The 21514-nt window shown below is 42.6% G+C and overlaps 1 protein-coding gene across 3 annotated transcripts in view; it reads right to left on the bottom strand.

Moving 5' to 3' along the window:
- Positions 1-20271, bottom strand: part of LOC102562110 (piezo-type mechanosensitive ion channel component 2) — a 67191-nt gene extending 46920 nt beyond the window's left edge. For 2 of the 3 annotated variants that reach the window (XM_019484485.2, XM_019484487.2), the window contains exons 1-10: positions 19985-20270; positions 5891-5986; positions 5331-5432; positions 4657-4699; positions 3345-3507; positions 2742-2937; positions 2013-2226; positions 1354-1516; positions 1034-1129; positions 283-397 (exon numbers count right to left, since the gene is read on the bottom strand). In XM_019484485.2, coding sequence (XP_019340030.2) covers positions 283-397; positions 1034-1129; positions 1354-1516; positions 2013-2226; positions 2742-2937; positions 3345-3507; positions 4657-4699; positions 5331-5432; positions 5891-5897 — 1099 coding nt within the window. In that variant the 5' untranslated portion in view covers positions 5898-5986; positions 19985-20270. Of the gene's footprint in view, positions 1-282; positions 398-1033; positions 1130-1353; positions 1517-2012; positions 2227-2741; positions 2938-3344; positions 3508-4656; positions 4700-5330; positions 5433-5890; positions 5987-19984 lie in introns of all 3 variants that reach the window. The other variant, XM_019484486.2, reaches the window with a different exon arrangement.
- Between the last annotated feature and the right edge of the window lie 1243 nt (positions 20272-21514).

The raw sequence follows: 21514 nt of genomic DNA, 5'->3' as shown, positions 1-21514 counted from the left end.
ATCATCCACTCACTGGCTGAACTTGCCATATCATTAACAACAACAAAAAATGTTTTTTCCTGACATGGCAGAGATTATCAGCCAGAGAAAGATCAGGCTTTCCCTCCATCTGTACAGTTAATTGTACTGCAGAGGAAAATGTATAAACTGTAAGTATGAAAGATGCAATTTGAAAGGATTATTTTTCCTATTCCTACTAATGCTGCCACCTTTTCAAGACCTCTTTCACTTTGGTCTGAGACACTCTTAGTTACACAAACATCACATTAGGATGTATAGTACCTGATAGTGGAGGGCTAAGTCCTTTGTGCTTGTGGGCAGGGATCTCACAGCCTGTGTCCTGTTCACAATATAAACAGGCCATGTCCTGCCAGTTTCCACTTGAAATATAAGTCACCTAGTAAAAGAAGTACAAAGAACTTTTCTGTTCCAGCCTCATCTTTCCACAGACACTGCAAACTGTTCTAGCCTGGGCTGGTTGAGTGGTGGATATGGAGCTGCTTTGGAGCAACCCATGAATACTGTGAGTTGACATGATTACTGGGATTCTGGCTTTATGAATATTATCTTAGAGTAATCAGGGGCTGTTAGGGAGTGGAGGACAAAAAGAAAAGGGGAAAATGGCTTGAAATAAGTCACTTTTCAATAAATATTTGAGAGTTACTAAGAGACTGAGGCAGGACAGGAAAAGATCTGAAAACACAAGTAATCCAAATAACTAGAGAAAACTAAAAAAGGAGCACCTTCTTAAGGAAGGGGAGTTATTGTGGGGAAGGGGTCTATGGCACAGGCACATATGGGGGTCAGATCTCAAGCTGAACTCTTACCATGGAGGGAAGGGAAGTCCTTTTTCTCTAAATGCTTCAGAACAAAGGTACGTCTCTTACTAAAGTATTTATTTATGGGTTTAGGAGGCCTCACTTCCAGCATTCACTTTTGAAATGGCGGGTCCTGTTTACCGAACATGAATTCAGGTTTTGTATCTGACCTGTTTGTCCCTTTACACCAAGAACCTCCTGGAGATATCCTTTACCTTGTTCTCCTCATTCTTGGCCACCCATGACATTGTCTCCAACTCCAAACTGTTGTGCTCTGCTGGTGGTAAGTGGACATCCTCTTCTCTATGTTCCTGCATTCAAGGAAATAGCACATGAAGATGTCACAGGCCATGAGCCACAGCCCCATCCCATCTGGTGCCTTTGCTACAGACCACACATTTCATGGGGAAAATGGAGAAATTAGGTAGAAGCAAAGAAACAAGATGCTTTTCCTGATTTTCTCTCAAATGTGGTTGTATTTAGGCACATACTGTTTGTAGCCTGTCTTAGCTCTGCTCTTTAACCTATATATTACCTTAGGATTTAAAGCCCACTGCTGTAGCAGCACAACCAGTGCATAATACAGTACAAGCAAGACTGGAGGATTGAAGAACACAGGCCAAGTTAATCCAGGATGAAGCTGCAGTTTCCAGGACTCTGTGATATTTGTTTTGATGATTGCAGTCATTCCTAGGAGCCTGTAGAAATAGAAGACAGAGACAGCAGTAACAATGAAAGTCTTTTTTAATGTTACATTGAGCCTAAAATAGTATTTAAAAAGCAAAACCAAGTGCTTTAATACTAAATAGGACAACCTACTGAACACACTATGCTATTGTTTTGGCTGACAATGCACGCTCTTCCCTTATGACCTTGAACAACTTATGTAGCCTCAGCTCCTCCACTCGTAACATGGGCAGGATCAGCCCCATACCTTGAGGCTGAAATAGTATTTGTTAAGTGCTTTGAGATCCTCAAGTAAAAGTTTTGCGTTTTAAAGCAAAGCAATAGAAAATAATGGTCCCTATAGATCTTTCTTTATTCCTCTGGCAAGTGTTGACATGTTGCTTGTATTTATGCTGCCTTGATGGGCCTACCGAGGATCATTAGTGTATCTTTCATTCTTTCATTCTGTCTTAAAACAGCTTTAAGCATTATCCCTGCCCTTTTCTGCATAGAAGCTGGTGTCTTTACCTGGCATAAATGTCATCAGGAGGAATGAGGTCCTGAAAGTATGGCAGCTGGTATAGGTAAAGGGCAGTAAGGTGGCCAGCACTGAATATAGCCATCATCACGCACAAACTGCTGAAGGTGACCAGTGCAATGGGGAGGTGACAGGACCACCAAGAACACAAGCCCAGGAAAGTGAAAAAATAGGTGGCAGAAGTTGCAGAAGGTAAGATTATCCCTAGAGGGGGAAAAAACACAAAAGAGTCCTGTTCCACATCAAGCAAGATACACATATCTGGCTATTGCAGCTGCTTAGTTTGACAGTGGATTAATAAGAAAATCCCCCCCAAGTATAGATGATCCCCTCAATTATCTTAAATAAAAAGTTTCTGAGACTCTCAGGGGTTTCAGTTGGGGGGAGAGGGAGGGACTCGTCCTGTGCAGACAGTTTCCCCACTCCATAGTCACAGCAGAAGTTGGACTGGGGAAACTATCCTCCAGAAAATGTGGGACAACCAGAAGAGCAGTGTCAAGGTCCATCTATAAATCATACAAGGAAATCCTGCCTCACAGATGATTGTGGCTTTTCAGCTGTAGTGGATGCTGACATAGAGCAAACAAATAATTGGGCAACTACAAATAACAAGTAAGAACAGTAGGGGAAAAATGAGTACCACGGGTATCCGCTTGTCTTTTTATTCTTTAGTGGACTACAACCTTTGCTATTTCAGCCTCTTGCTTTAACACTCTTACCTGCTACACCTAATAGAAGAGTTGCTACCACCTTTCCAGCATTTCTCAGCATGACATCAACTATACTTTTTAAGCCAGCAAGGAAGACAATGGCTTTCTGAATGAAAACTGGCTTTTTAAAACCTGCCTCTTTTCCCAATTCATCTTCAGAGGAAGACTCCTCTTCGTAACTGTCTTCTGTTTCTGTTTCATAGCCCTGTGAAAAGATGAATGGTTAAGCACAAGTCAAGCATCAGCCTGAAAATCAAAGTTAAACCATTGCCAAATGGTTCCCAAACTCTTTCACTGCACTTTCTCAGTCACGAAGAGAATGTGTTGTGGTCTGGATATTCTGCTGTGGAGAAGCAGGCAGCAAAGACCTATGAAAAAATAAGCCAAAGAATACTTGAGTCTCTAAACACTGCATTTTGCAGTCAGGAAAATTTACAGTACAAAGTACAAAAATATGGTCCTGTGAACTCATTAAAACTGGAGAGCTAGTCAGAGGGAGAAAGCAAATCTTGCCCTCAGAGCTGATGCTTTTTACATGCACAGCCAACGCATTTCTCGCAATCCAAATGTTTTCCAGTGGCTTGGCTTACACAGTCTTATTGCTTTCCATACCTCTCCTTCATTCTGTTCCTCGTCTTCAGAACAAAGCTGCATTTTGGGATTCTGAGGTTTCGCCAGTTTTGCATAAAGCCGTGTAACCACGATACTGGAGAAAAACATTCCAATATCAGGTACCAGTAGGCGAAAGATATTTCCAGCATCCACTCTGCTGAGCCTGCAGAGGGGAAAGCATGAGTGAAACAGGAGTCTAGTGCTTAACAATGGCAGCTTTATTTTTACAACTCTTTTAATTATTAAGCTGAAAGTGCTTTTTCCTTCCAACCATCCCAGAAATGCCACAGTGCAGTAATAAAGATGGAATAAGCCAGTGATCTTGGTTATTCTCTTGCAACTTGCTTTGTCTCAATGGTGAATAGTATTATACTTGGATACTGGCCAGAGTTTTAAAATTTCTTCCTCTCCCACCTTCCCCATCCCACCCCCCACGCACAAATGGCCTTAAAGTTGTGACTCACTGAATAAGAAGTCCAAAATTCACACCTCTGATCTACTAATAGCATGTAAGTAAAAGTCATAGTTTTTGGTTTACTAGCAGAATGAGCAAACCACTAAGCACATTTCTGTGTTTGCAGCATAAAGGAAAGAACAGTTGATACTCTTTTAAAACCATTTATTGATATAAAATAATATAGCAAGAAGGTCACTGTAAAGAATTGGCTTAGAACATTTCACTTTGTCACTTTACTAGATCCAGTCATTTGTTTCAAGGCCATTAAGTAGGTATTTCTCTTTCAAATGACTTTGAATGATTTAGATTGAATGGTTTAGAATGACGTAGGTCTTTCTGGGCAAATTGGTAAGTCTGGCAAAGCAGAGACCTCAGTAAAAAAAAAAAAGGGAATATTTTTAATACTAGTGGTATAGACGTCCCAGTTCCAAGTCCTTTCCCTAACTAGGCATCTCCATTATTAATGGACAGTCCAACCGAGAACATCTAAATGTACATATATTTGGCCATGCTTGCTAGATCACTCACTACGGTAAATTAGTGCTCATTTTATTTGTGTTTCTAATGCAATATCACCTACGGGCCCAATCAGAGCTTCGTTGTGAAAGATGTACAAATGTGAAATTAAAAAAAATAAAAACAGTTCATACCCTGAAGAATTTGTTCTCTCCTTTAGGATGTGTTCAAGTATCTTTTGGATGGATTACAATTCTTTGCAAGAAAATACCAAGTGCTTGCATGTATAACAATGTGACACTTCTTTACAGATATAAATAAGCAAATCTGTGGCCAATTTATCAAGCATTACATTTTCTGCTTCATTGTGAAAGTAGAACCATCCAGCCAGGGGCCTACCTCAGAAGTCCAAAATGACAGAGCAGGACCTCCCATCTGCTACCTAGCAGAAAGGAACAGAAAGGACCATTTAAAAATAGATTCAAATCCCAAAATACATTCTCATCACTAGACTTGTGTTGTATTCCTGACTTCCTGCCTGAATCCTTCTGTAAAGTAATCTGGAAACAAATGAGTAGTTGTATGGCAAGCCAAACAGGAAAATAAGAAGGACCTTTTTTCCCTCACTTGAGGCATACATTGGCTTTAAGAAAACAATATAAAGCCCCAACACAAGGGTCATTGAGATGGATCATTTTATGCTGGAAGAAAATCAAGGGGATCTATTTTTGATTTAAAGAGTTTAAAGCTTCCAAAGATTTTTTGCACAAAGCATGTGGCTCAAAAGTTTCCAAAGCAATTCTGAGATTTCAGTAAAACTGAAGTATGTGTTTGAATACATTGTAAAATAAGACATCAGCTTCAGTTATGATATGAGGGCCATTTAGATCCCCAATGCCCAATCATCCCCCTCCACCAAGTAGAAAAGTAGTCCAATGATAAACTGGAATAAGCAACCAAAGTCCCTTCCAACTTGCTGGGATCCAGCCTCATTTTTAATGTGGCATTTGGCTAATTAAATTATCGAGCTCTTTACTACTGGGTAGATGTTTACAGCAGAAAATTGACTTTACCGTTCGGTGGCAGATAGTAGAAGGCAATCTGAAACGCCACTTGTAGCACAAGGAAAGTGAAACTCGTGTAAGTTATTGTTCTAAGCAGCTGTCTGGTGCTTCCTGAAAAATAAAAGATTGGCTTTGCTGTGCTAGTAAACAATGTATGTAATGTCCTATAAAACATCTAATGAGGTATGTCCCTTGTTTGGAGCTAACAGTCTAAATCAGATGGATGCAATGCAAGGGGGCAACAAACAGCTCCCTTCCTTTCCCAACTGCATTGTGGGCAACATTCTTGGGGGTCGGACTCGATGATCTATTGAGGTCCCTTCCGACCCTAACATCTATGAATCTATGAACATGAAAAGTCCAAGCCTAAGGAATACAGACGAATCCCAGCACCCCCACCACACCCAGTCTGGGGTTGAATGGGACTGATAAACAGGATAACAAAATACCAGTGATACCCAACTGTAGTCATGCTCCTTAAACAGGTACATGCTCCTTAGAAGAATACGGTATACCTCATGCAAATTAATATAATATTGATAGTCCAGAACTGGAGGGAGGTCACCTACCTTTCATTGTACCAGCTGTAGGTTCAGGGAACAGTGGGATGAGCAGTAGGAAGATGAGATAGGCCACAGACAGTCCATTGTGTCTGAATAATATAGCTGTGAAATGATCAAATGTGGCTTTAATTGTGACAAAGAGGAGTAAGAAGGAAGCATATGTCTGTTTGCATGTTAATATTGGATCCACAAAGGAGTTCAGCTGTTTTGCTCAACAGGTGTTTCTCATTCCCTCTTCTGACCAGAGCACTGTATTGGTCTTCAGTGTGACAACCATGCGTTCCTTGCTTTGCAGGGGTGTTGTGAGGGCAAATACACCAGAGACTGTGAGGAATCAGGACTCGTGGAGGTGATATCTTTTATTAGACCAACTGGATTTTTGCAACAAAAAAAAAAATCTTTAATTGCAAGCTTTCAGGCTCAAGCACCCTTCATCAGGCATTGGAGAAAAGATTGTATAAGTCCTCCTGGGTAGGAAGGAAAGTTCATATTTCATAGGAGAGTTGAAGGCTCCTGTTTGGAACACTTCATTTTATATGCAGATTCGGCTCAGAGAAAAGTTGGAATAGTCTGTTTACTTTACAGTTGTTTGGTAGCAAGCAGGATGTGGTCGTATTCCCTCTGTGAAATATGGAACACCATAACCAGAAGGAAATATGACTACAGCCTGCTTGCCACCAAACAACTTCGAGGTAAACAGACTATTCCAACTTTCCTTTCTACCCAGGAGAACTTTTACAATCTTTTCTCCAATGCCTGATGAAGGGTGCTTGTGCCCGAAAGCTTGCAATTAAAGAATGTTTTTTGCAAAAATCCAGTTGGTCTAATAAAAGATATCACCTCTACCACGAGTCCTGATTCCTTTTGCCTCTAAACCAATACAACTACAACCTGGATACCAGAGACTGAGTGTGAGGCACTTGGTCTGGTAATAGAAGCCATAGAGGTATTATAATAAGCACAAAGTGTTGGAAAGGGATGAAGTGTGCTGTACTGTCCAGACTGACGTCCACTGGAATTATCACATAAAACAATTCCAAAATGACTGCATTTTCTCAGGTTGTCCTGGTGAGCATTAATGCCTTTATAATCTTTGAAATTAAGTTTTCCTCATCAAAGTTACAGTATTTCCTCTTCGGCTGAACATCTAATCAAATATGCAGACTGGGTGCATGTAAATTTGTGTTATGGCAGCATGCAGGATGGCACTGTGGGTATGAGGTGCTGTGTATGGTCAGGAAGGTAGTATGGGGTGGCTTGATGCAAGCATCTCCTTACTAGGGATTGCCAAGAATTTTTAACAACAGTATTGATGGAAAATTAATCTGAAATAAATTCAACCATAAGTTAACAAAGGAAGTTTTGTGGAGAAGAGATAAAGGGTCATTTGGGAATAATTCTATTGAGTAATGTAGGGTGTAATATTAGTTAAAAATATTTGCACTTGAACTCAGTAGGACACTTGCAAGCCAATGCAGAACTGGGCCAATTATATTTCATATTGCTGCTGACCAAAATCTCTCCTTCAAGTAAATGTTCAAAAAATAATGGAAAACCACTGAAAGTATTCATTGTGGGTTCATTTCACCAGATGAATACTTTAAATTTACAATAAAGCAATAAAAACCTGACCTTCTTTGCAAATTTACTATAGAAATTTGTCTTTTGTTTCCTAAAACCAGCATTGGAGAGCAGAGAGTATTACTAAGAGTATCTTAAGTAAAACATTTGGGGTTTTTTGTTGTAATAGTAAAAAATCAATCTACCATAACAAGAAAATATGAGTTCAGGACATCAGGTTCGTATCACGCTTGTGAAAATGGCTAGGATAATAGAACAAGGAACTAAAATACTTTGGTCCTGTTTTGTCAGGATAGTTTTACATGGTTAATACCTATCAAAGAGTAGCTGTATGAAAGCAGCAAGGTCTCAGCTGAATACATTAGGTTATAAATAGTGTACTGCAGTTTTAACAACATGTATTTTATAAGTAGGACTCTCTTTAGGAGGACACACCGAAAAAACCTGCTAAGCAAACCTATTAACTGAGCAAGCTTGAATTTTAATAAACGCCCCTCAAACAGAGACTGTGATATATTGGAAGGCTCTTCTTTACACAGCAGTTCACATTAGTTTTCTCTAAAAGTACTCACCCTAGGAAAGATATTTGGGAATGCAAAGAGCATCTTCCAAGGTTTCTGGAAAAAGATATACTTGGCACTATATACACTGAATACCAGGTTAAGGCAAAAGTAATGCATCTCCCGTCTAATCTTGCCACCATCTAATTGTGATTTGTAAACTGGTCTTCCTCACCTATTTGCTGTCTGAAATGCTATGTTCCTCCAATGCACCACAACCGTGTTTCTCTCTACTGTCTTTCAGACAAACTATAACCAAATAGTGCTCCCTAAAATAAACCTTTTATAATCTTGTTTTATCTTGATCTCTGACTGAAGATATTTGCTCCACTTCATCCCTAGTCTAACATCATTGAGCTCTGTGGGATTACACCAGAAATAGGTTTTGCCCATTCTCCATACCTCCCTCATATCATCTTAATAAATTATCCTTGAAGCAAAAAAGAAAATTTCTTACCTGCTGTTAAGGGAATTGGTAAAACAAATCTGAAAATCATCCCAGAAGCTAAATTTTTTCACCAAGGTCTTTTCTTCTCGGGGTATTATAAAGATCTGAGTGAGGCATCCACAAACCCTGTGGCACCAGTGGCCTACACTGCTTGAAGAAGTGAGTGATGTTATACTGAGCCTTTTCTAACTTTGGTCCCTCTTTGTTCTTCCTCTTAAATGTGAACAGCAAACTGGATTAAAAATACAATCAGTAAGGCAATCGATCGCTGAGTAAGAAGTGGTTACAGCAACCCAAAGGCCAAGATTTGATACTTGTCCAGTAATCCCCATTTTCTCTGAGACGGGAACTATTGATCTCTTAATCTTTCCCACTTTAATCCGGATTTTTTCTCTTTATTGCTGAGCAAGGATTCTTAAACTTGGCTGTCAGATCGGCACTGAGTTTTCTTTCCAAAGCCCCCTTGCTTGGTTGTTTTCCAGGTTCAAATAAGTTGTCAGAACAGAACCTTTCTTCCCCTCCAAATTGTGGTTGGGATTTTTTCCATAGACCCCAAAGTTGATTGTCTTTTTTTTGTCTTTCCCAGTGAATTCCTACTAGCCAAAGTTTAACCCTGGAGTTCAGCCTAAATACAAGCAGTTGCATATGGCACTTTTACATCTTTTACAGAATACATAATAAATCAAGGGGAGAGAGAGTTCAAAGAAGGCAATCTAAGCTCAAATCCAAGCATCTTAGAAACGAGCATGTGTCTTTTCACATCTCCATCTACGGTTTGTTTCAAACGGGCATCAACTACAAAATTAGTTGCAATATGATACTGTTTTTCCTTTAGGCCTATACATTTGTAGCTAATCAGAACACAGCAGTTCATGGATGCCTGGTCCAGTGCCCATTAAAATACCAGCACTATCGCACTTCTGCTCTAACAGCACTATATGATTCTCCACCTGGAGCTGTGCAGATATGCTGGACTCTCTTGTCCTCTGGGGAGAGACAAAGGTGTTGAACTGTGATTTCAAAGAACCACTGAAATAGGTCAACAAAAGTCACCACAAAGCAGATGACCAAGAGTCATTTCAGGAATGCTATACAGGGGAGAAACAAAGGAAAGAACTACAAAGCTTGTCAGAAAGTCGTGGACCAGAATGTGTGTTTCTGCCACTTCTCATGTACATAAGGACCTGGAAGGATTTTTCCCAAGGATGCCTCAACAGAGCCCAGGTTTGTGGAAGACAAATGAAACTGAGATCAACCCAGAGTCTGAGGATGCAGAGAAGACCTTCCTTGAAAGCCAGGATCTCTTCCCTATACAATAATCTGACCCAGACCCTGAGGTCACCCACATGGACATCCAGCTGCCAGTCATTTGGAGAAAACCTCAATGGTAAATTTAACTTTGTGGTGAATAAACACCGGGAGATGCTGTAAATACAGCTGGGATTTATTTTGTTCTGGGCACCCTATGCACGCAACCATTTTGGCAAGACATGAGGACTGTCTTTCTGGCAGCCACACAAACCAAACTCAACATGGCAGCTGCGTGATGCACTTCACTGCCAAGCAAATGAAAAATAGTCAGAGCCCATTGTCACTAGCCCCAGCAGAAGCTGCACCCACTCTCAAAGCTGCCTGTCTCATCTTGAATTCAAACAAGGCCTGGTAAATTGAATATGCTTTGTCCTTTTTTTAATACAGAAAAAAGCACTACTGAAGTTAAGTTCATAGATTCATAGATGCTAGGGTCAGAAGAGACCTCAACAGATCATCGAGTCCGACCCCTTGCCTAGGCAGGAAAGAGTGCTGGGACCAGATGACCCCAGCCAGATGCCTATCCAGCCGTCTCTTAAAGACCCCCAAGGTAGGGGAGAGCACCACCTCCCTTGGAAGCCTATTCCAAATTTTGGCCACCCTCACTGTGAAGAAATTTTTCCTGATATCTAGCCTAAATCTGCTCTCTGTCAGCTTGTGACCATTGTTCCTTGTTACCCCAAGAGGCGCCCTCGTGAACAGAGCATCTCCAATCCCTTGCTGCATCCCCCTAATGAATTTGTAGGCAGTCACAAGATCACCTCTCAGCCTTCTCTTGTGGAGGCTGAAGAGGTCCAGGTCCCTCCGTCTCTCCTCATAGGGCTTGTCCTGTAAGCCCCTAACCATACAAGTGGCCTCCTCTGGACCCTCTCGAGTCTATCAACGTCTGTCCTTGTTTGCTGTTCTTAATGAGCATTTAATGAGGTACGATTCCCCTCATGCTGCTATCAATGCATTATACAAAATACAGTTTCTATTATTCTATCATAACACATTACAAAGAATATTTCATAAGATGCCATGATCATGAATCCCTAATATTTCATTATTCCTGAACCCACAGGAACCTCAGTGGTTTGGATGTCACACAGAAGGATGTCCGTGCAGAAAGCTCATACTTACACAAAGCAGCACATCCCTCTGTGACACAGTCCCAACAAGTTATTTACTTACACCCAGCGGGTGATCTACACACTTTCCCTGATCCTCTTCTTGCTTTCAACATACTTGTAGAAGCCCTTCTAGTCACTGTTCACATCCCTTGCTTGCTGCAACTCTAACTGTGTTTTGGCTTTCCTGATTTCATCCCTGCACGCCCAAGCAATGCCCTTATACTCCTCCCTAGTTGTTTGTCCAAGTTTCCACTTCTTATAAGCTTCCTTTCTGTGTTTTGAGTTCCCTGCTAAGCCAAGCTGGTCTTCTGCCATACTTGCTCATCTTCCTGCACATCAGGATGGTTTGTTCCTGCACTCTCAGTAAGGCTTCTTTAAAATATTGCTAGTTCTCCTGAACTCTCCCCTGCAGACTGGCCTCCCAGGGGATCCTGCCCATGAGTTCCCTGAGTGAGTCGAAGTCTACTTCTCTGAAATCCAGGGTCCTTACTCTGCTGTTCTCCTTCCTTCCTTTTTTCGAGATCCTGAACTCAGTCATCTCATGGTCACTGCTGCCCATGTTGCCATCCACTACTACATTCCCCACCAATTCTTCCCTGTTTGTGAGCAGCAGGTCTAGAAGAGCATGGCTCCTAGTTGGCTGCTTGGCCACTCGCACCAAGAAGTGTCCCTAGCACTCTCCAAAAACTTCCTAGATCGACTGCACCCTGCTGTATTGCCCTCCCAGCAGACGTTGGGGTGATTGAAGTCCCCCATGAGAACCAGGGCCTGTGATCAGGAAACTTTTCCTACCTGTTTGAAGAAAGTCTCATCCACCACTTCCTCCTGGTCTGGTGGTTTGTAGTAGACCCCACCACAACATCACCCTTGTTCCCCTTCTCTCTGACCCTAACCCAGAGACCCTCAACAGGCCTATCTCCAGCTTCATACTGGAGCTCTGAGAAATCGTATGACTCTTCTACATACTGTGCAACTCCTCCTCTTCTCCCCTGCCTGTCCTTCCTGGACAGTTTATACCCATCCATGACTGCTCCGGTCATGCGAGCTCCCACCAAGTCTCTGTTATTCCAATCGGGTCAGAGTGCCATGACTGTGCAAGGACTTCCCATTCTTCCTGCCTGTTTCCCACGCTCTGAGTATTTGTGTACAGGCACCTGATTGACCAGAAACTTCTGAATCTTTTGGGCTGTTGTCATATCCATATGCTATTCTGAGCTCTAGAAGGCCCTTGCTGCCACCGCTCTTCACCCCACACTCACACTACAACCTTTCTCTGACATCCAATGTTGTTTCCTGTACTCAGGAATGGCATTGCACTGAGTGAAGATCTGAAAAATGCCCCACACCTCAGAAAGCCACGTATCAGAAAAAACCAACCGGGGGTATATGCCAGAGTGGTGTGTGCACACAAAAGGCAAAACTGTATGGGCACAAAGGTGTGGACTGAAGCAGGAAATCTCTGTGGATACAATTGCTATGGAATATGTTTTCCACAACAGTTAATGTGCACCAGTTCAGTGCAAAATTAATTGATTATGTAGGCAACCCCTAAAACTCTGTCTGGCTACGATGTGGCTTTATCTTTATCATGATTACAATCCTGCACTCTTTTTTTAGCATTAAAAATATCCTAGAAAGAGAACACTATAGTGAATCATTAGTAATATTTATATAAAAAAGTAATTGTAGCTAAGCTAATGTGCATCTCCTAGATATCTACAGAACTTATAAGGCATGTCTCCACTAGCAGGAATGTGCATGTCCCCGGGGATAACTAGCAGCGGCACATATCTGTGCTGCTGCTAGTTGTCCCCAGAGAATGTCCCTGCATGCACACTCTGGTGTGCAGCAAGGTGCTCCAGGTGGGGTAGGGGAGGCTGGGACCAGCACCTGAGCTGGCCCCATCAGTTTGACCTGGGGTCCTGGAGGCTTCCTGAGGCTGGCAAGGTGATGATGTGGGTGTGCAGGGCCTGGCTAACAGCCAGAGCATGGCTCTGGCTGGCCAAGCTCCAATTTTGAGCTTCAAATGCGCTGCACCACTTTATACTGGCACAGTTTTTTTTTGACACCGGAATTTCCTGGTGTAAAAAAAACACCTGCCGCACTGCAGATTGGACACAGCTGTCCCTGTGTATGGGCAATTGTGCCCATACATTTTGCCCATACATTGTGTATGGGCAATTTTTGGCCTCCTTTTTATTTTCTATGAGTGCATTGAAAATAGCAGTACATAAGTAAAATGCCATGACACTGGTTTTATATGGTAGGAAATGTCAGTAAGTATTTTCCCTCCTTTTCCCGGGTTGTCATATAATCAGTTTACCAGTGGATTATTCTCTAAATCTTATATTTTGCTACCTGTGCTGTAGAGTGATTTTAACAGTAGCATAAATAGGTGCAAATTAAATTATTCAGATTCTCACGTGCTGTCATTTCTTTGCTACACTGAATTCTGTAGAGCAATAGTAATTTACATTAGCTTCAATTTTGAGCACCTACATGAGATTCCTCACGTCTACGTGAGGAAATTTGCCAACCTGGTTATACTAGTTTGATTTTCTTTACAGCTTTGTCTTGCTGATTTTTTTCTAGTGGATAGTACAGGACCACGTGTTTGGTAGAGTTGTGCTGTAAACATAACTGAACGTTGTAGCTTTGTGGACTCAAAGCCATTCAAAATAATTAATGCTTCAACCTAAAAAAACCCAATTATGATCCAGTTTGAGGTTGGCACCGGGTGTGCAGGGTCTATTTATGGGATATTATTTGTAGGTGAAAAGAAAATTAAACCAGAGCTCCATCCGCAGAGACTATCCAGAAGGCTGTGACATGTTTGTACTAGCCAGTAAATGGCTCAGTTGAAATAATACAGGTACCTGAATTGACCCCAGAGTTACAGTGATTCCCTGAGCTGCTTCTGGTGCGGTACAGCTGCATGCTATCCCCTAACCCTGCACTAATAGGCATTCAGGGACTGGTGACTTAATTGCTCAGTCTGGCCAAGGGTGTTTTGTCATTGTCTCTCTAGAGCATCAGTCCCTTTCAAGAATACCAACAGGAGGAACAAGTAGTTCTGAAGTGCTGTTAGCATGAATGTGTTAATTGGGAGTCTGATATTCCCAAACTGACCCCATGTGTCAGTTTATACACTTTAACCCCAAGTTTGCTGTACTTTAAGTATTATGTTTAATAAATCCATATTACATGAAGGCTGCTTGGGAGTTACCACTGTTGTGCATTTAAAATCCTACTGGAAAGATCATTATCTGTGAATAGCTACTCTGGCACCAGCTGTCTCAAGAATCATTTTGATAATGGGTGTGCAGATAAATGTCCATCAGCAAAATACCAAAGCTCATCAAATCCTGCTTCTCCAGGCTAGGGAGCAAGCACTTAAGATGCAATTGGCATCATAGAAAGTACAGCACATTTTAAAATGGAATGGAAAATGAGGCCTTTTGTATTATGTAGAAGTAAATAGACTGTTAACCCAGTGAGAGGATAATGTAATCTAAAATATAGATGTGTGCCCTTACAGGCACAGCAGTTTCCAAAAACTAGTGACCTGTTTTTCCTTTATTTTACCTGACCAACCCCACAAATGTTACCGTAACCCCATCTTGGCTGATGCGGTTAATGTTTGTACCAGGGAGCAGAATTTGGACCTTTATATCTATGGGAAAGTGGCCTTCTAGAGAAAAATGCAAAACCTAAAGGCTCATATTTCCAGATTATGTTCATATCATTTACAGATCCTTAATTTGTAAATGTTTGTAGCAAATCCCTAAATAAATATGCTCAGTGCTAGAAACTGGATAGCAGTAGGTTTTTGATGCCCAAATATAAGACAATCTCAGATGGAGACACACACTACAGTACTGTAATTGATTTGTCTCTTTTATATTGTCTGTGAATGGAAACCTGAAGACTCATAGGTAGAAGGTGCTTTGGTGGATCCTGTAAATCCCCCCCCCCCCCCCATTCTTTTCCTTATTTTAAAAGAATCCAAGGACTGCCGAAGTTAGGCATGGGAAACATTTGCTAGATCTCATCCCCGTAGCTGTACAATAAAAATGGCACATCCAGCTTGCACCACCAAACAGACTTTCAACAATGAAGTACTAGTGCAGGCATGGCTCTGTGAATGTCCCCTTATGTCTAGGTGGGGTAAAATTGCCTATGCTTGGTGTTCCATAAGACTTGGCAGCAAATTTTCTATCTTGATGTTAAAAAAATAACACATGCTTTTTTCACAGTAATATGAATCCTGAAATTCTCGTGTGGTTTAAAAGAAGAAGAGATGGTTCCTTTCTTTTTTTTTAATCCATGGGTAACTAGAGGCAGAAAATACTGCAAACTGAAGTCAATTATATACTATAAGCAAAGTTTGATATGAATATGAGCCAGAGAGTCACACAAGCTAAACAGAGATAGTCAAAAAGCCCAAGGCTAAAGTGATTCAATCTTCACAGATTGAACCAATAAGCAAGTGAACAGACATTCACTTTTGATTCCAGAAATGCACCCACATGCCTGCAGTGGTACAGGCCAGAAACCAGGGGGGCACTAAAAGCACACCTCCCTGCTCAGCTGGAGCAGACTGCTTGGGCCAAGGATAGCTTGCCCACCCTGCAAGGGGGAGTTTGCGGGGGAGGTGCAAAGCATCCTGGGATGCTGGGGGACTGTGAGTTAACTTGAACCTGGAGGGGATCTAGGACAGAAGTTTAATAAACTGATTTAACGTAAATCATTTAAGTCTGATCCTACATCTATCCAGGTTCATCTTAAACCAGTTTTGACCATTTTGAAAGTGGTTTACGTAGACCGAACTTCTATTGTGTTACAGATTTGAACTGGTTTCCAATCACTTATACTGGTTTATGTGTAATTTCTGTTCCTAGCCACACTCTCCAGTTCTATCCTAGTCCTGCCTTCCTCTGTGAATTTGCAAGTCTCATAACTTCTCAGCATCTGCTTCCTCTCAGTATGATCTACTGGCTTCTCAGCATTATTAAGAAAATTAGATAATGTTTGGAACAAAACTAGTAAAACGTCAAATGAAAATTCCAATGTATTGTTCTGAAAAAATTAGGTTTCTTTCCTCCTTTTCACCAAGGTATAATGTTGTAGAGGGGCAATTTTCTTCTTAAAAAGTCCATCCAGTTCTAGAAAAGATGGTTCCATTATGGACATGGCAAAAAATACCCCTTTGATATTGGATAAAGATTCTGACTTGTAGCACAAAGTGGAAGAAAAATTCTCTGTATGACTTTGTTGGCAGCACTCTCATTTCTGATCCAGATGGTCTATCTCACTCCAGTCTTAGGCTTCCCATTCATTACTAACACAGCAAAACCTTGACAGCACTGCTCCTTAAACCAGGGGTTCTGTAACCTTTTTAGACACAAGGCACCCCTTTGAAAATGCTATCTCTTGTAGTCACTAAATAAGTGAAACCAGAAAAATAACATAGAAATTCTGTTGCAAACAACTCAGAAAGCCCACAACAAGTCAAAACGTTTTAAACAGTATGAAATCTCTGGCTGTGTCCAGACAAGTGCGAATGTGCAGTCTGTCCAATCTGTCTGTGGTGCCACACACTGCACATGCTGGCATTCCCCACAGTGCTGTCTTGCAGCACCTGCGGGGGGATTGAGTCCAGGAGATCCTGGGGTAAAAAAAGCCCCACATTAAAAAAAGTGGGGTGGCACATGTGGCAGCAGCGTGCACCACCCAAAACGGGAGCCTGGCCAGCCAGAGCCATGCTCCAGAGTACCCAGGACAGCCCTGGCCCCCTCAGTGGTGTGGGCTCACCCCCTCAGCCCCAGTACTATAACCTGTGTCCCCTGGGCTGCCAAGACGGGTATGCCCTGCTCACTGCCCAGCAGCAGTGCATGCTCAGCTGGCTTTGCCCTGGCTAGCTCCATGCTGATGAGACAGCGGAGGGGCAGGGAATTAAACCCCACTCCATTCCCATTTCCTTGAGGCTGCAGATGGGGCTGGCTGTGTCCCCCCACCACTGCTGGAGCAGTAAGGTGGGGGGAAAGCCTGGCAGGGGCTGCTACACCCTGGCCAGGCAGACCCCAGCTAGGATCCCCTGGGGGGAATAGGGAAGAGAGGGGGTAATAAACTGCCTCCCTGCCCCCTTCACCTCAGGGGACCATGCTGAGCTGGTGTCTGGTCATGCCCCTGCCTCTGCTTGGGCTACAGAGCAAAGGGACAGAACCAGCCCTGCTCTCTGGAGCAGACAGCACAGCACAGCCCAAGGCTGCAGAGCATCCTGGGATGCTGGAGGACTCTGATTTAACTTAAACCAGGAAGGGATCTGGGATAGAAGTTCCATAAACTGGTTAGACCCAAATCCGTTAAGTCTGATAGTACATTCAACCAAGTTTATCTTAAACCAGTTTCAGCCATTGTGAAACTGGTTTATGTGCACTGAACTTTTGTTCTGTTACAGGTTTAAACCAGTTTCTGATCACTGAAAACTGGTGTATGTGTAACTTCTGTCCCTAGACAGGGAGATACACCTGGACAAAAGAAGTACTTTGGTAGCTTGAGTCAGCCAATTGCACCTAATCTGTGCTGATCAGAGAGAAGGTGTTCCTGGCCAGGAGTTCCCAAATTCTTCCTTGGCAGAAAATATTAGGAAGATGGACATGATACAAGAATATCTGAAGTGAGCTTCAGCTCAAGGAAGCTTATACTATATATAGAGATCTACTTTGGTCTATAAGGCATGGATGACTGGTGCCTCCCGAGTCTGGGGAGACACCAGATCGCCAATGGTGGGGCGGGGGTCCCCTCAGTGGTCAGTCGCCAAGCCTGGAACCACCAATGGCAAAACTAGAAGTTTCACAGCTGGTGCTTTCAGGGGGTGCACAGTCAATCTCAGGGAGCGCATGTGTACCCATGTGCACCCCCTATGCATCGCCAATGCTCTAAGGTACAAATCTACCCTGCCTTCACAGAGAACATTGTGAATCAGCTGCATGCAGCCTTGCTGGGAGGATGAAAAATTACAGGACATTTTTTCCGTCAACTTTTTTTTAATATCCGTGCAAAAGCAGCTATACAGTAATGTAATTGGCATCCCCCTGCAACATTTGCAACCTGAGCATTGCAGCATTCACTAATGCATGTGGACTTGCAAGTATCTGAATTGATTTTCAGCTGGCTGTGAGAGAGCAGGGAGAAATACAAATAGGAAAGAAATGGCAGAAATGATAAGAAATAAATTAGGGGTTTTTTTCAGTTACTTCCACTGCTGAGGTGATATGGTGTCACTGGCAATATATGAAAGAAAATAGGGGTTTGTCCCTTTAACGCGTACTTTGTTCTCCATAGGGCATAGGGATTGTTGCAAAGGGGAGCACAGATTTGCAAGTCTGTTGCAGCAGTGACATCTAGAGGATATGGGCTGCCTGCACTCGCCTCCCCTTTGTACAGCGAAGTGAGCTAGTTCTTTCCAAACCAGGGGCCAAATTCTACTTCCAGCTAATCTGATTTTACTGTGACGTAACTGAGAAAAAAATTGACTCCATATGGATTTAATCATCCACAGAAAAACCCACCCTGATTTTGTGCTTTTCAGTCCCTTTTAGTAGTTCCGTAATCTTTCATTCTAAATAGTGTAAACTGTGCAACTACAAGCGGCATAGGAATTAAAGAACAAAACCACTGGCCTTCCCTCAGTAGATGCATCTATAACTCTTAATGTGAGGTAATTGGAATCGCTTGTCGGAAAGCTCATGTCCAGAAGGACCTCCATTATTTGTTGCTAGAGTTGCTGGCAGCTGGCTGTGTTTTGCAAAAGAAACGCAGGTATTTTATCTCAAGGAAAGGTGTTCCTTGCACTGTTTTGCAACCGTAACGATGTTTCCGCAGAGTGGCTTAGGGAGATCATTGGCTGAATTCATGAATGTTATTAGCAGGTTTTGCTCCATTGAAGTCAATAAAGTTAAATCCACTTGAAATAGGAGTGCATGTAGCCCTGTATTTCCTGCTTTCCTAATGATGAGCAGCTGATGGTGCAGGGAAAAATGAATAGAAGTGCCTTGTTTCCTCCACCTGTCTTCCGAAGAAGACAGGAAACTCATCAAATACCATGGAGCCGTTTGTGATGGTAATGTAGACAATAGACATTTTAAGCTTCTGAGAAGGTTTAGGAGATTAGTACCTGAATGGTAGTTAGTATGAGTGTGAGCAAAGCCCTATTCATATCCCCATGTCCCTGTACTCACTCTCCACAGTGTGTGTTAAGAGGGTGTGCACACCCCCTGGTCACTATGCTGAGAAATTTTCTGAAGCCCTTGTGCTAATTGCAGAAAAACGTGTTTGGTTTTCATGTGAAGTCGTGAAGTCTTCTGCAAGAGGATGCTTGGTGATTCTGTGATATAGCCTGTGTTGTGTGCGTTCGTTCTTGCCTGCATTGATGAGGTTCCCCTGCTCCTAATTAGCCTAAATGTCAAGCTCATCCAGACCTATAGCAGAGGCTTTTCTGTGTGAGGGATTAAAGGCCAAAACCCATGTAAGAGCTCAGATGAACTCAGCAACATAGGCCTACCCTAAACATCATAGGTAAAGCATGCATGAATTAATTTGGTCCCACTGCGGTAGCAATAACTTAGGCTTCCAATTTTTTTCCTGTGCTCCTTTTCCTGATCCAGCTTGCCAGCTTAATTTGGGAAGCTCAGGAAACTTCTATTTGTTCCAGCTGTACTTTCAATTTTGAATTTGTCATTAGCAATAGTTGAGCTGTCAATAATCTCTCTTGCCCAGCATAAAAAGCAAGTTGCAAGTTTGCCCTAGGTCCATCCCTAGTGCCGTTCAACACCATTTCAACCAGAAGACCCAGCCCCTTAGCTAAATCTACAGCAGCTTCTCCATGTAAAATGCAGGAGTTCAAGGCACTGCAGGCTTTTAGCTCTGAAATTAAGAGGTATCACTTGGGGATTAAACTGCTTGCTGTGACCTCCTTCTCTTCTGAATCCTTCAAGAACTGCTGCACATAACCACACTGCACTATGTTTCAGATTATGCCCGTCAACTCCAAGACCCATTATGCCTGCCAAATCTAGCTCTTTACCTTGATATTGGGATCCAATGGCAAGGAGTGCTGCGGTAGCAGGGTTGGCAAGACCGCTCCAGTGCACACAAGCAGTGCACTCGCTTGTTCCCTGTTTCCCACATTTTGTTATGCCCGGCAAAATGTAATATCCTCATGGACAATATTTTTAATCAGGAAAGTATGTTCCTGGTGAGCTTGCCTTTCCCCTTTTAACTCTTTTGTGTTTACGTGAGAACAACAGACTAGCAGGCAATGTGACGCTTGCCCCATGCTTCCCTAGGAAACATTAACCTTCCAACTGCTTACAGAAATTATGAAATCTTTCGTGGTAGAACTTTAACTACCTAATCTCACTCGAGTCGACTGGTTGCTATTTTTAAAGCACTGGAAGATAAGCTCATTCTCTATTAAATTATTTTTCCAAAGACTAAGCAGCACAAACTGCCTTTAAAACCAACGGGCAGATTTGATCGTCCCAGTTTTCTTGAAGGGACCGTTTGTTTCTGGGAGGCCCAAACTAATCTAGTGTTCCCCCTGGGTAACAATATTTGGGACATTGCCAGATTGTTTCTCTTGGGAAACTGATGATCGCCCAGCATTTCTTTAGTGCAGTCTTTTTTGTTTGCAGAAGATGAACACAACTTTCTATTACCATGAACGCAGCAGGAGCAACCAGTGTGCCAACCCTGCAGCTTCAGAAACTAGCACAAGAAGAAAGGGGGTGTTCCCACTTTTATATAGAGAAACAGAGGGGTTAGGGTCACAAGCCAATGGGCCAAAGGGGTGGAACAGGTAAAACATAAATACTGCGGTAACACACACACTCAGCACTTTAATTCCCTCCACCCCTCCAGAAGTGTTCTCAAACTAGCCTATAGTCCCGAGAGCACTCAAACAGCAGCCTGCAGCTGCCTCTGAGTCGTGTCCAGCTCCAGTCTACCGGCCTGGCTGACTGAGCCGTCAAATCTCCAGCTCCACTGCACACTCCTCCTCCGTTTAGGGTTGACCAGGTTTCACATGCATGTTGCTCTCTTAACCTTGCCCTGCCCCTCAGCTCTTGGGGGCTTCTAGGAGCTGTAGTCCAAATTACAGTCTGCACAGCTCTGCAGACTGCCCCCTACTTCCTCCGGCTGTTACACACATCATATTCACATTACACCGGTAGTAGGCTGTTTCCTTGTTCTGCATCTCCAGTCGGTACTGTCCAAAAAGATGTTCTCTCTCTATTGGCTTCAGCTCAGAGCCACATGCACACTGCTGCTCTTCCCTCTGCTTGCTTCCTATATGATACACACTCAAACAGCTGCAAATAAATCAGTGCCTCAGCTTCTGCATTTGTGATCAGTGTCCAAGAAAACCTCTTGGGCCACAAGGCTCAGCTTCTGCTCAGGATTACTATGATGTCTCATGCCTTGTCTAGTAACCTCTGCTTTCTCCAATTCTTTCTTGGTCTACTAAATGAAGGCCATCTTACTGTTTTCTCACTTAAATTGAATGTAATGTGGCTACCCCAGACATCAATTGCAGTTAAAGCTGTGATCACCCATA

The sequence above is a fragment of the Alligator mississippiensis genome, chromosome 9, assembly GCF_030867095.1.
Source record: "Alligator mississippiensis isolate rAllMis1 chromosome 9, rAllMis1, whole genome shotgun sequence".
Taxonomy (NCBI): domain Eukaryota; kingdom Metazoa; phylum Chordata; order Crocodylia; family Alligatoridae; genus Alligator; species Alligator mississippiensis.
The sequence above is the reverse complement of the archived record's forward strand: the minus strand, read 5'-3'. Positions and strand labels throughout refer to the sequence as shown.